Source organism: the organism of the source record quoted next, unplaced genomic scaffold, assembly GCF_019419815.1.
Source record: "Pyrus x bretschneideri cultivar Hongxiangsu unplaced genomic scaffold, Pyrus_bretschneideri_v1 Contig14, whole genome shotgun sequence".
NCBI classification, from domain to species: domain Eukaryota; kingdom Viridiplantae; phylum Streptophyta; class Magnoliopsida; order Rosales; family Rosaceae; genus Pyrus; species Pyrus x bretschneideri.
This window is the reverse complement of record NW_025999435.1, coordinates 4,158,879-4,173,475: the sequence shown is the minus strand read 5'-3', so window position 1 is coordinate 4,173,475 and position 14,597 is coordinate 4,158,879. Positions and strand designations below refer to the sequence as shown.

General features: G+C 37.0%; 2 protein-coding genes across 2 annotated transcripts; both read left to right on the top strand.

Moving 5' to 3' along the window:
- Positions 1-2,216: 2,216 nt before the first annotated feature.
- On the top strand, positions 2,217-6,705 carry LOC103957734 (2-(3-amino-3-carboxypropyl)histidine synthase subunit 2). Its single transcript, XM_009369935.3, has 10 exons — positions 2,217-2,464; positions 2,592-2,815; positions 2,900-3,008; positions 3,231-3,576; positions 4,078-4,147; positions 4,316-4,383; positions 4,891-5,006; positions 5,098-5,204; positions 5,478-5,617; positions 6,195-6,705. Exons 1-10 carry the CDS (start codon positions 2,384-2,386, stop codon positions 6,446-6,448), a joined length of 1,515 nt encoding a protein of 504 aa, XP_009368210.1. The 5' UTR covers positions 2,217-2,383; the 3' UTR covers positions 6,449-6,705.
- A 4,555-nt stretch (positions 6,706-11,260) lies between these two features.
- On the top strand, positions 11,261-11,995 carry LOC125475309. Its single transcript, XM_048580026.1, has one exon. The coding sequence runs from the start codon at positions 11,261-11,263 to the stop codon at positions 11,993-11,995; it is 735 nt and encodes a 244-aa protein (XP_048435983.1).
- Positions 11,996-14,597: the final 2,602 nt, after the last annotated feature.

The following is a 14,597-nucleotide window of genomic DNA, read 5'->3' as shown; positions in this document are numbered from 1 at the left end:
AACTGTAAAGTTTAGTTTGTGCAAATTAATTTATTGTCCATAATTTTATTTTGTGATAGAAGACAAAATTGTTTTTTCACCCTCTTATAGTTGACAAAAAGAGTTTCATTAATATGTGGTTTAAATTAACTTCTTCCTTACAAATCCGTTATGTGTAAATAAACTAACTTGAAATAGGTCCAATTTTATGGAGAAATATCCTCTTCGGATCCCTTCCACCAAATCCACACAATCAATCAATACAAGCTCTTGAAATTTGATCCAACGACTATAAACAGGGGGGCCCTTTAAAAGTTATAATAACTTTAGCCGTTGGACTAAATTTCAAGGGTCCGAATTAGGTGATTGGGTGGATTTGGTGGAAGAGATCCGGAAAGGATCCCTTTCCCAATTTTATGGCGTAACAATGATTAGTCCAATTTTTAGTTATTTTTTTATTTAGGTCCATGAATAGGACTCCATGTTTCAACACTTTTTGTTGTTAGGTTGATACTTTGCATTGTGATTACTAGTTTACTCTAATATAGCTGTTCAATGGAAAAAGAAAAGAAAAGCAAAAAAAAAAAAAAGAACATATGATCGGTACTTTGCTAGCAATTTTCATGGATATAATCGCTATAAAAGTAGCGACTAAAGGTAAAAAGTCGCTATCTTCTTACTGATCCATCCCTTTTCAATTTTTTTTTTCTTTTTTTCTTTGTCGGTTTTTTATTTTTATTTTTTATTTTGTTAATGTTTCTTTTATTTCTTTTACCATAACAACAAACTATCATGTTCGTGTTTTTCAAAATATATATTTTCTGTGCAAAATATATTAAATTCATTTTTAAACACTTGTAATCAATGATTTAAAACCTAAATTTAAAGATATTTTTCTATTGTCTCACTTTAAGAATCAATAAAAAATAATTTCGAGACCTAATAATCGGTAGGATCACATCCAAAGGTTTTGCAATATTTTCCTTAACTCCAGCACAAAATATTTCTTAAAGCTAAAATTTTCATTTTTTTTTTCACAAAAAACTGTGTGCTATAAGCCAAAGTTAGAGTCATTCTATTTGCACCACATATTTTCTAAAATTAATTTAGGACATTTCCAAAATTTCGGACACCCATAAATCTCTTGGGGAGCCTCGATATTAGTTATATTATTTTTCTATTTTTTTTTCAACTTAGGTACCCTATTAATCGACATAAACCTAGATTTCAACTGATCTTTTACAATCTAAACTACCTATCATATAAGTACTTTTACAGTCTAAACTACATGTCACATAAGTACTTGTACAAGCTAAACTACCTATCATATTATAATATTAGTCGACATAAACTTAGATTTCAACTGATCTTTTATAATCTAAACTACCTGTTATATAAGTACTTTTATAGTCTGAACTACCTGCCATATAAGTACTTGTACAAGCTAAACTACCTATCGTATTGTAACTACCTATCATGGTGGATTAAGTAATTTTACATGATTCTAACAGTAAGATGTAGTCCTCCATCTTGGTAATATTAAAAGCCCCCGAAGCTAACACAATCAATGTTAAAAGCCTCTTAAGCAATTACTTACATAAGACAATCAATGTATAATGCATGTGAATCATGTAGACTAGAATCATGTAACAAATACCAGCAAAAATGAAGCTTATTGTTGTAAACGACTCAACGAAAACATGTAAAATTACTTATACTTCTCATAGCTTCATGCGAATTCAAATTCAAATTTGGATACTAGTCTCCAGGAATCGTGAGGAAAATTCAAAACAGGAGTCAGATAGAGTTTTTTATGAAACGATGAGATTTGATGAGTAACTTTTTTTTTTTTTTTTTTTTTAATACAACGATATATTTTACATTAAAAAAGATGAGAGTTTTTTTATTTATGAAATGACGAGATTTGATGTGTAACTTAAAGTTCCATGTTAATTCTGGAAGAGTCATGATAAAACATTCAACGACAGTCGGTGCAATTTTATTTTCAAATTATGGACATTTTAATTGCTCTACTTATTAGACCCAACTTATGACTGTGCAATACATTAGATCTATATCAAAACATGCTTATAAAATTGGACCCACATCAAAGACTTCAATAAACAAACCCTAATTAATTTGACAATCCTTGTTCCAATTTGGACCTCGAAACGGGCCTTGAAGATGAAACCCCGTACACCTCAGCCCCAAGGCCTGGGCCTTCCCACCTGTTCAGTCCAGTCTCCTCAGTCCGTACTCAATCGAAGCGAGTAGCAGCCATTCCCCCTTCTCCTCCTTCAGTTCATCTTCTTCCTGAGCAAGAAAAAGAGTTCTTGAAAATCTACTTTTTCAAGGGCTAAAAGCTTTAATCTTGCTTGTCGTTTCAGAGTAATTTCATTCGGTCATGGAGTTTGAATCAAATTACGAAATTGCTCCTACCGCCGACTTCATTCACACTAACAACTTCACCAGGGTTGCTTTACAGGTATTATATAGATATTTTATATATATATATATATATATAGATATTATATATATATATATATATACATATTTTCAATCTTCATTGAATTGATCAATTGAATTTGAATTTGGACTGAATTGAATGTCAGTTCCCGGATGAGCTTCTGAAGGACTCTGTGAGAGTGGTGAGTGCTCTGAGGGCCAAGCTGCGTTCACTAAGAAAACCCAGCGCCGACCTAACCGACGACGTCCCGGAGGTGTCCTTGTTCGTGATGGCGGACACGGCCTACGGTAGTTGCTGTGTGGACGAGGTGGGAGCGTCGCACGTCGATGCTGATTGTGTTGTTCATTACGGCCACACCTGCCTCAGCCCGTGAGTATTCACCACTAGTGTTACTTGATTGAATGAAGGCAGGCTCATATCATTCATCTCTCTTACTTGATTGAGTTTTGACAGGACAACGACGCTTCCAGCTTTCTTTGTTTTCGGGAAGGCGCCCATCAGTGTGCCTGATTGTGTGAACAATCTATCACATTATGCTCTCGAAAATCGGAGGCGTGTTTTGGTATATCATAATTATTCGCTTTCAATTCAGTATCGGCTGATCGCTAATAATCATTTCGGTCGCATTAAGTACTAGAAATCGTACAATGATATGCTTACTTGATTCAGTTATTAACTAGTGGAATGTAGATTCTTGCCAATGTCCATAAGTTGTGGAAAGTTGCGAACTGCATTTTGTTTTGGTGAGGTTACCGAATCTAACTTGGTATACATTAAATTGTAGGTCCTTTTTGGGCTGGACTATGCACATTCGATTCAGCATATAAAAGAAGAATTTGTACAAGCATGTGGGGTTGGGTCCAAACCAGAAGTTCAATATGCTAATGTTATGTGTTCAGTTATGAATCCATCAAAAGATCGTAAACTCTCAAATGAGCTCCCAGGACCAGCTGGCAGCCTCACTGATGATACCAGTTTTGGGACAACGTCTAGTGTTACTTATAGCATTGGAGGCTTGGTCTGGAAATTACCTGAGGGACGCAAGATGGAGGATTATTTACTTTTCTGGATTGGTTCAAATAACTCTGCCTTTGCAAATATTGTTTTAACATATAATGGATGTGAAATAGGTACATAAATGACTTCTTTTTCATTTAATTCAGCGTGTTTGAGTATGCATACGTGTGTCGGTGTGTGTGTGTGTGTGTGTGTGTGTGTGTGTGTGTGTGTGTGTTCCCCTTTCTTCTTTTTTGACTGAGGCAATCAAACTGTTTTCCTACTTATGTGCCCATAGTTCAGACATAAATTCTGATAAGAAAAAAGATTGTTGCCTAAAGTAACTAAATTTTCCTCAAGTCCTGTTTGTCAAAGTACGATGGAGTCCTTTTAATTGGTAATGAATTCTGGCCATGCAATTGCACTCATGATTCTCCGGCAGTAGGAACTTACAGAATATATTTTTTGTATCATAATTTTCTCTGTATTGGTGGCAACTTGATTCATTACTGGAAACCAAGTTTGAAAGTTAATCCTCTTAAAGTACCCGGTATTAAAAAATTGTTATGCGCTTGTTTTGATTCTTCAATCTTTCTTAATTAATCTTGCAAGTGATTTTTGTGGTTATTGTTTAGTCAGATATGATGCCTCGGAATGCAGTATGGTGACTGACTTATCTCAACAAAGAAGGATTCTTAAGCGCAGGTATTGTCTCCAAAATAATCATTCAATTTCCTGTGTCCGCTAATCTCTGCTCTTAAAAGCATAATAATTCCCTTGTGACATGATAAATTGTTTTGTCCCTTCCACCATGTATTCTATTCTCATGCTTGTATTTAGTATGGTTTATTGAGTGATCAATCTTTTGTCCAGATATTACCTAATGGAGAAAGCAAAGGATGCTAACATCGTGGGGATCTTAGTAGGAACCCTTGGTGTAGGTGAGTTATTGTTCCGAGATTCTTTAATGTTTTTCAAATTTTTACTTGTTCCATCTGTAGAAGCTAGAAACTGAAGTAATTATGATATTGTGTTCTTCTCTAGTTTTTGAATATCGACTCCAAATGCTATGTTAAGAATGATATATTCTGAAAATATTGAATTGGAAAGTGAACAGTCGGTTTGATTTAACATTGTACCAGCAATGTTTGTGTGTATGCTGGAAAGTTTTTTCTTTCCCTTTTCCATTTCAAACCGCAATCTGGTGATGAAAGGATTTGTTTTATTTTTTTCCATTTTAGCACTAAGATGGCACAGTTAAAAACTATTGTATTTTGATCTCTGTACATTTTAGTATGTACCATACATGGACTTTGTATAACCGCATCTTACATTTCATTATCCTCGGACATTTTTAAAAACATAAAGAAATAACTTTCATTTGTATTGGGATCACTCTCTTGATTGTGCATTTCGTTAATTAATCTTTTCTTGCAACTATGATGCAGCTGGTTACCTGAGCATGATTCATCAGATGAAAGAGCTGATTACAGGAGCAGGAAAAAAAGTTTATACCCTAGTTATGGGGAGACCAAACCCTGCAAAACTTGCAAACTTTCCAGAGGTAAACTTTGATACATGCAAGTATATGTTCATAGGGAATTTAAAATATTTGAAAGTTTCAAAATGTTAATGATAGATTATTACTGTGGCAGTGTGATGTTTTCATTTATGTCTCTTGCGCTCAAACTGCTCTTCTGGATAGCAAAGAATATTTAGCTCCAGTAATTACTCCTTTTGAAGCCATGATAGCCTTCAACAGGTACTGCATTGAGTACGGTCATGCTCATAGATTATAGAATTGGTGTATCCTTTCTATTTTCATACACCGTGTGCTCAATCATTTTCCTTATGATAGACCAGTTCCACTTTTATCTACTATCTTTTGAACTGCTTGCTACATACTAATTGTTGCTCATATGAGATTGTCTGTTATGCAATTCTCATTAGATGTGCATTTAAATTACAAACTTGAGAATATTAATTGATTAGCTCTATAGTTGTGATACTCAATGTTCAGTTTCTCTCACCACAGAGGATGTGAGTGGACTGGAGCATATGTAATGGAATTCCGCGATTTGGTTAGTTCTTCTCCAGTGGATATAAGGATCCAGTCTGAGGAAGCACGATTTTCCTTCATACAAGGTGGTTATGTAGAAGATTTCCATCTGCAAGGTAGCTCTCTTTTATTATTATTCTAATTTATGCAATTTGTTTGACGTAAGAGTTTAAAAAAAAAAAATAAAAAAAAAAATATTAGACTTCGACTACTCTGAGAAAAGAAGAATACTGCCAGCATCTTGACACCTTCTCCCTTCTTTTCCCCCTTTTAAAGAACATTTGTGGAGTTTGTATTAGATCTTTGTCAAACAGTGCCTAAAAGTGGAATAAAGATGAATGAATTTACTTTTCTTCCCCCATAGATTGGTTTTAAGAAAGATAAAGTTAATTGATCATGCTTTAAATCTATGTGTGCTGAACATCCTTCCTCATTAAAAGTGAAGGAAATACGAAGCTTAACTGCTTGTTAATTACATTAATGGTTAACTTGATCTTGATCATGATCCTTTTAAGATAATTTTCGGGAAATTTAATTTTATTGATGAACTGATGAGGTATGTATGAATGTTGTCTGTAGTTCGCTTTATTTTGGTCTCATTGAGTTACTGTGGGACTAACTTTTCATTCTACAAAAAGTCCTTTTACGGTAGACATCTTGTACTTGAAAGTTCTGAAAACGTTGCATAAACAGGTAATGGCACTGAGGAAGACAAGGAAGGAGCTCTTGCTTTAGCAAATGCGACAGAGAAGGCTCTGCAATTGCGCGACAACCCTAGTTCTGTAGTGAAAGGAACGGCTAAATCGGGTGCAGAGTTTTTAGCGACTCGATCATATCAGGGTCTAGATATACATTACGAGACTTCCTTTCCCGAACCATATTTTATTGGGAGGAGTGGGAGGGCAGCAGGTTATAAAGATGAGAAGAACGGGGAAGAGAAATTGTGATCAATATTACGAACATGGAAAGAGATTAAAAGTGGATACGAAGAAGGCGGCAGTCCAGACCGGCAAGGGCAAAGAGCACACTCTCTATGTCTGTCTCCCTTGCAGCTGTGAAGCCTAGACCAAGCTAGTCCTTTTGCCACATGTATTTTTGGAATTTTGTATTGTTTTCAGTTTGAGGTCGTATGTAATTTTATCAAATTAGTTTTTATTTTGTGTCGAAGAATTTATTTAATGAAACATTGAGATGCAGTGAGCAACTAACCTCTTCTGTTTTTTATTTTCAGTTTTGGTTCTTTGTTTCTCCTAAAAAGGCTTTTGTAATTCCATTGAAACTCAAACTTGATTCCACTTTCCCTATGAATCTTGAAACTCGATTTTCGTCCCAAATTGTCTACATCAAGGTTCTAAAAAACGCTAGACGCTAGTCGGGCAGTGGGTTAGGGCCTAGCGTCTAGGCGGCTGGGCGGGGTTTAGGCGGATTTAGGTAAATTTCTTGTATATCTTGTAAATAAGTGCATATTGACACTTACAAAAAATTATACTTGTATGAAATACATAAATAAAATAATAAAAGAATGATAAAATGCAAATAAAATATCTAGCAAGTCTAGAATTTAAAAACATATTAAGCATATATACCATATAACTTAAGACATTTTAAATGACTATATCTAATTTTTAAAGATTAAAAGTAAAAATCTGATTAGGTGGTTCATAATAAAAAGAATTCTGAAAAGGTGCATATGCATCCTTTCCCATTTCATAAAGCACCACGTGTGTGGCGTGACCCCTTCCCTCAAACCCTAGTTCCCAACTTCTCGTGCCTCACATCAGCCAAGACCCATGCCTTACATCAACCAAGGCAGTCAGAGACTCCCAAACCAGGGAGTCCATTTTGACGCCTTGAAAACCAGAATCTTCTATTCTTTTGTATTCTTTCCTTTTCCTCATCCTCTTCGTCTTCTTTCTGTTCCCTCTTCTTCTTCTTCTTCTTCTTCTTCTTCTTCTTCTTCTTCTTTCCATTTTCCCTCTGTAAATTCTCACTTTTTTCTTCGATTGCTTCGCTTGATTCCCTATCTTCTCCACCTAATTAAGTTTCTCGTTTCCTTTCCCTTCATTCTTCTTCGATTGCTCCGCCTGATTCCCCATCTCTCCGCCTAATTCCCATCTTCTTGCTCTGTATAATTTTCCAAAACCTAATCACGAGTCCAGTCAATTTCCTCAAGCACATTGAAGAAATCCTCTCTGGCGAAGAAATTTGGGCTTCTAGGTCAAAGTTCTCGTTTTTTTTTTTTTTTTTTTCTTTCTTTCTTTCTTTCTTTCTTTCTACAATTGCATTGTTATTCTAATTCCTTCTACATATCTCTCTCACGTTTGCTGTTCCCTCACGCTCTCTTGATTTCTCTTTTGTCACCATCGCGGTGTAGTGAGACGAAAATTTTTAACAAAACCGTTGCGAAGGCCGCTTAGCTCGATGCCTAGCCCGCCCAGGCACCGCCTAATACCCATGCCAATTTCCTGAACGTTTTTGAAATAATCGCGGCGGCGGCCCGACGCCCAGCGCCTAGACGACCGCTCAGACCGTGTTTTAGAACACTGGTCTAGATTATGTTATTGCTTATGTGGCAAATGTGTGAGACCCTTCACACCATCGACACGATCTGTTAACATAATGGTACGACACGAAAACGATACGAACAAGCCAAATACAACCTACTTGCAAGTCTACCTATTAGACATGACAATTTATTGCATGACCCGTTAATCTGACATGAAACAACACGAGAATAGCAGGTTCTGTATCAACTCGTTAACGGTTCGGGTCGTTATCAGATCATCCGTTAAGAACCTATTAATGGGTATGACACTAAACAACCCGTTATAATAACGAATATAATAAACACGATCCGTTTGCCAAATCTAAGTGCAAGCTTCATAAGCTTGGACTTTAGAGAAATGGGCACTCCACTCCTGTCAGTCATTGAAAACGCCTCCACAATCGAGGGAGCCGCCTGTGTTTGACATAACTGATGCGAAAATTAACTTAACACACAAATTAACCCTCTTTTGACAATTGTAGCATATAAATAAGTAGGGATCGTTCTTACACCGGGGATTAGGAGCGCTTGCTAAACACTCTAAACTGACTCAAATAAATAAAATTAACCTTTCAAACACTTAAACTCACGTAGAAAGACTCAAACACGTTCACAAGACTCAAAATAGGCTAAAGACACTCAAAACTGCCTTAAAAACACAATCTGGGCAGTTTTGAGCCTAAACACAAATTTGGACGAAAATTGGTTCTAACTTGACTCAAAACTCTCAAAAACACAATCTAAAACATATTTGGACCAATTAGACACTCTAGAATAAATGGGGATTTGGTTTTGGACGAAAATAAACAAAACAAAACAAGAAATTAAACTAGGCAGATTTGGACGAATTTGATGGAATTAAGTGGATGGTGAGATGGCTAGGAGGTTTTTCTCCACACATGGCATACTTGCACATAATACAATTTCCAGTTGTTTAATCAATGAATTCATGAACCTTAACACCCCAAGTTAATTAGGTACGCTTAAATTAACTCTCAGATTTCCCTTAGGTCATTGAATTGAATGGAATTGGCGCATTGCAATCAAATTATTCCTCAAAAGTTTTCTATACGAAAGCGCATAAAAGAAAGACAATCAAAGATCATTAGATTCTATGGAAATCATAGGTGTTGACGAGGCATTCGTAACTATGAAAGCGCATGATACTTATGCCAAGAATTCACTTATCATAATTGTGACCAACAATCTTAACTACTCATGAATATAAGTTCCCAACGATTAGGTGAAGTTCCCTCATACCCTAGCATCATGTTTATGCATGCAAATCAAGCGTGCACTCTCAATTCATATACATAAGCAAGTTTTAATTAAAATAGATAAGCAAATTGAATTCAACATTCATGAAATCACAACTGAAAGTAATCAAATCATCATGCAAATACAACCATGGTTTTGAAATTCCCCCCTAGCCAAAGGGGGGATTAGTTCCTCATGCTTGCACAACAAAAAGTATTGAATTTAAACATTGAAATCATAAGAAAGATTACACCTAAATGCTCAGCAATTCCAAGATGGATTCGATGCATAGATTGGCTCCTCTTCCTCCTCCTTGCTGCGGCACAAAGTGTAAGTGCTGGAATTGGTGGTTTTGGATGGTTTTTCCTTGTTTAGAGGGATGGAGGATGGTTGATTATGGTGGGGAAGGGTGCGGCAGAAGTGTATGGATGTGTAGAGTGGTATGGCTAGATGAATGGACGAAAATTGGGTGAATGAGTGATCCCCCTAATGCCTTGTTGCAAAGCCTTATTTATAGGGCTAGGAAAGGTTTATGTGGAAAATATGGAAGAGAATGCTTTTTTTCCTCCCTTTTCTCTACAAGATTACAAGGATATATATACATGAAACACTTAAGGGATACAAGTGTGTAGCTTGGACAAGGTAGGACGGCTTGGACAAGGTATGAGACAAGGTAGGACGACTAGGAGACAAGGTAGGACGGCTTGTGACAAGCTAGGACGGCTTGGAGACAAGGTAGGACGGCTAGGAGACAAGGTAGGACGGCTAGTGACAAGGTAGGACGGCTAGGAGACAAGGTAGGACGGCTAGGAGACAAGGTAGGACGGCTAGTGACAAGCTAGGACGGCTTGGAGACAAGGTAGGACGGCTAGTGACAAGCTAGGACGGCTAGGAGACAAGGTAGGACGGCTTGGAGACAAGGTAGGACGGCTAGGAGACAAGGTAGGACGGCTAGTGACAAGCTAGGACGGCTAGGAGACAAGGTAGGACGGCTAGTTCTTCCAATACAGAAATTAGGCACCATGTGTGAATAGATAAAGCCTTCTAGAAATAAGGTTTTTAGGCCCCCTTGCAGCTCCTTAACTGAATTCAAGCCTTCAAATTCGTCCAGCCTCATGCTTTATGCTTGCACTATCCAATCTTGGCCCAAAAATGCTCTAGAATGCTTCAAATTGCTTCTTTTTGCATACTTTGACACTAAAACCTTATCCACTTTGTCCCAAGCTTATTCCTTCCTCTTCTTATCACATTTCTAGCCTCTTGAAGTCAAAATTCGTCCATCCATGTTAGCCCAAATGTAAGCTATCCACATAGTGTCCAAAATTGCTCCAAAATGCACCAAAATGCCCTTTCTTGATACTTTACCCCATAGGTCCTACAAACACACGAAATTGAGTTGTAATGCGACATTAACTAAGAAATAATAGCATAAATGCACAAGAATAAGCTAGTTAAGTCGCCTAAATATGCTCCTATCAATAACCTGCAAGCCACTCTACTTTACTAGGAGAGGTTGCAATCATTTGCGTTAATCCACTATACAATACTCATGATCACGATTCTCTTTTCTGGCCTAGGAACAATGATGGTGTCTATAAGGTAAAAGCAGATATCATTGGGCATTATCACAAAAAAGAATTTCTATGACTACCACTACATCCTTTTCTCACTGGATTGATAAAGAGGTTTGGAAGATTTTATAGGGGATAAAGGGCAAATTCCTAAAGTTCTCAATTTTATTTGGTGTGCTTTAAACAATGCTCTTCCTAGAAGATTTAATCTTTTTCGCAGGTATCTACATGTGAATCCAATTTGCCCTTTCTGCGAGGATCAAGATGAATCGATCGAGCATTTGCTTCTTCTATGCTCGTGGGTACAGTGTGTGTGGTTTGGCCTACCAATTAATTACAATCCAAACTCTCATCAAAATACATCTTTGGATTGCTAGCTATTCTCAATGGCAAAACTAGTTAAAACCAACACTGCACAACGCACTCTCCTACTTTCTTACCTTGCTGTTGCTTGCTGGGAAATTTGGAAGGAACAATGCTTTGCTTTGTTCAATGATAAATCCCCCAAACCTGCTACTGTCTTGCATCGCATTCTCAATTTGGTATCGGGCTTCAGTAACATCTATCGTTGCCGTCAGCTACATGCAAATCCTGTAGTACAGAGAACTCTTTCTTGGCAAGCTCCTCAATGGCCTCTTATTAGAATTAATGTCGACGGTGCATGGAATCAAGCTACATATGAAGCTTGTGCAGGGATTATTGCATGCGATCACAATGGTACTTTTTTAGGTGGTGCTTCTTTACACTCACATCGATCCTCATCCGATGCCGCCGAAGCAGAGGCTGTTGTTGGGTGTCTGAAATTTGCCAAAGCCACATATTTCAACCATATCATCATTAAGAGCAATTCTTCCAAGGTCATCGATTGCTTGCGGAAACCAGACATTCGTAACCAATGGTTTCTATATCGAATTATTGATGAAATTCGTCGGGCAACGACTTCCTATGCTTTTGTTCAGTGGAACTGGGTTCCAAGAACAACCAACCAATCAGCTCATGTGGCTGCATCTTTAACCATTTTGAAGGTAAGCAATCTCTCATGGGCAACTTTGCCCCCTTCCCTCATTGGTTATGGTGCTATCTCTGGATGGGCTTCCATATCTCCGCCATCTTTTGATTGAGGTTTGATAGTGGTATCACTATTAGCCTCTTCCTATTTTGTTTCACTTAATTGGTGTTCAGTAATGTTTGTCTGATTGTCTAGGCAGTATTCCGCTACTGCCTAGTTTGTATCAACCGCACTCTCTTTTTCATTCTAGGTTTTGCCTTTGGGCTGTCATAGCCTTTATTTGTACTTGCTGTCCCTTTTTGGGTCTTTAATGAAGTTTTCATTTGACCAAAAAAAAAAGCGATATGTAGTGTTTGTGTTGAGCGGTTGTGCTTTTCGAATTTAGTTCTAGTCTAGTTTGGGTGTTTACTGACTTTGCATAAGGTGATTAGGGTCCAGTACGCATCGATGAGTCTAGGTGAGGGGTTTTTTTTTATTAGGAAACCCATGTGTTTTCATTGCTGTTATGGTGGGTTTGACTATAAAGGTATTAGGGTTTTAAAAGGTGGTTTTATGGTGGAACCTCAACTTTCTTCATGGTATTGGAACAAGTTATCCCACATGTGAAGCTAAGTAGCTCCACGTCACCTCGTTGTGTTGTCCACATGTTAAGCTTGAAAATTCGCCACATGTGAGATGACGTGTTGAGAATGAGTCACACATTGATGGGAGAAAGGACCTTGCATGGGCTTATAAGAGATTGAGCTACTTCCCATATTGCCAATTGATTTTATGATGGAACCTCAACTTTCTTCATTGCATTTGTAAAGAACACAGTTGCTTAGGTTTTGGTGACTTTGATTTATTATGAGATGAGTACCTTCTGATTTGGTTGTAGGTTTTTGTCATGTGAAGACTAGAAAACGTTGATTCAACAAGCTTATAATTTTAATGGTTACGATTTTGTTCTACAAGGAAAGGGGAGTGACTTTGAGAACTTATTTATTTTTTTTGAACAAAACTTTATAAACTTGGAGAAGAAAATCTTAGAATTCACATTTGAAAATAAATTGGGGTGTATTAAAAAAAAAAGTCTTCATTTTAATAACTTGGAGAAGTGATCATCATCTTGTTGAATCCTATCTATCAAATTTTGCAGCATTTCAACTGACTTCTCCCTCAGAATGGCCACAAAACTGCATATATTTACAGCATTGACCATGGTGTCGACACCTGCCTCTTTGTTCCAAGCTTCTTCTTCAAGCTCCAACAGTCTTTCCATGGTCAGAAAACCTCTCACGATTTCCTTCTTCAATGGCGGAGGTGTGTGCCTTATGCTTTACTGAAGTTTTCAGTTAATGCATATTTTTTAGATTTTCAATTGGACTTCCATATCTGCCTCTTGGTTGTTACTCTATGTTTGCCCTAATTTTTCAACTTGCTTTGAATGTTTTGAGACTTGTTTATTGGTTGGTTGGGAATCCAAATAGTTGTATTGAGCTTAGTGGAGAGTGGGTTTTCTTTGCTTCTAAGGCTGGCTTTCATGGGGAATGGGACAACATTTCATGGGGAATAGTGTTTGTGTTTGCAAACGTTCCATCTTCTACTTGTAGTGGGGAAATAGGGGAGAATAAATAATTAGATTTTCAGAAAACAATTGGGTTTGGAATCTGCTTTGGGCCTGTTTGGAAGTTATTTTAGAATAGTTGAAAGCGTTATCCTAATAGCCAAAAGCTCTTCTGACAATGGGTGGTAGAGAAAAGCAAAGGTGCTTTTTTTTTTTCCTTTCCGGAAGCAATTCATTTGATTATATGTTTCGACGTTCTTCCAATTGAAGCTCTAAAAGAAGTGCTTTCTAGAGAAGCATTTCCAATTGGACCCTCTGTATATTTGGCTTCCAGTTCTTTATACAATATGTTCTTTTCACTAAGTGTCAATTGCTACTTCATTTAGTCTCGTCCGGTACTCCTTGCATTGGGAAAGCATTAGCTTCAACTATTTAGAAATTTCTGACCCAAAAAGAGCTGGTTATAAACTCTCAATTGAGACTTATTCAAGAACAATATGACATAGATATTCTTGCTCCATCTCAATCTCTATGGGCTGGCAGTAGTAATGTAGCAATAGCGATGCATTGGTGGAAAGTGGGATGTTTAGCGGGTCATTACGAGAGGGCTGGGAGGGACACTAATAGGAAATTACGTCAGGACTATTTCCATCTTGTTTTGCTGAAACCATTTCAACTTTGTTGTCATTGACCCTATTCTGCTGTTAAGGGTCCTTTAAACCACCCCCACATAACCCCTCGTTTTATTTTATTTTATCCAGGTCCTATTAACCCTTTCAATTACACGTACATGTGCCCGACTCACACATATTAGCTATGAAGTGTTATTCACACATACCCATGAGAACACAGTTATAAATTATAACATACCATGAATGATCTTAGAAAAGAGGATTAATTGGTTCTTTGTTTTTTAACTTTTTCAAACATCTATTAGTAGTTCTTGATATAGAAGCTGAGTACAGTTAAATGCCAATAGAAATTAAAGATTGATAGTTTTCATTGGACAATTCAAAATTTTGAATCACTGATTTGATTTTGATTATATTTCTTCAGCTCTTGTTTGTAAATGTAAACAAAGAAGGATTGGATCATCGTGTTTGACAAATGTTTTGCAAACCAGCTACATTCTTCCAATTGTACCGTAGCTTCTGTCCCAGCAACAAAA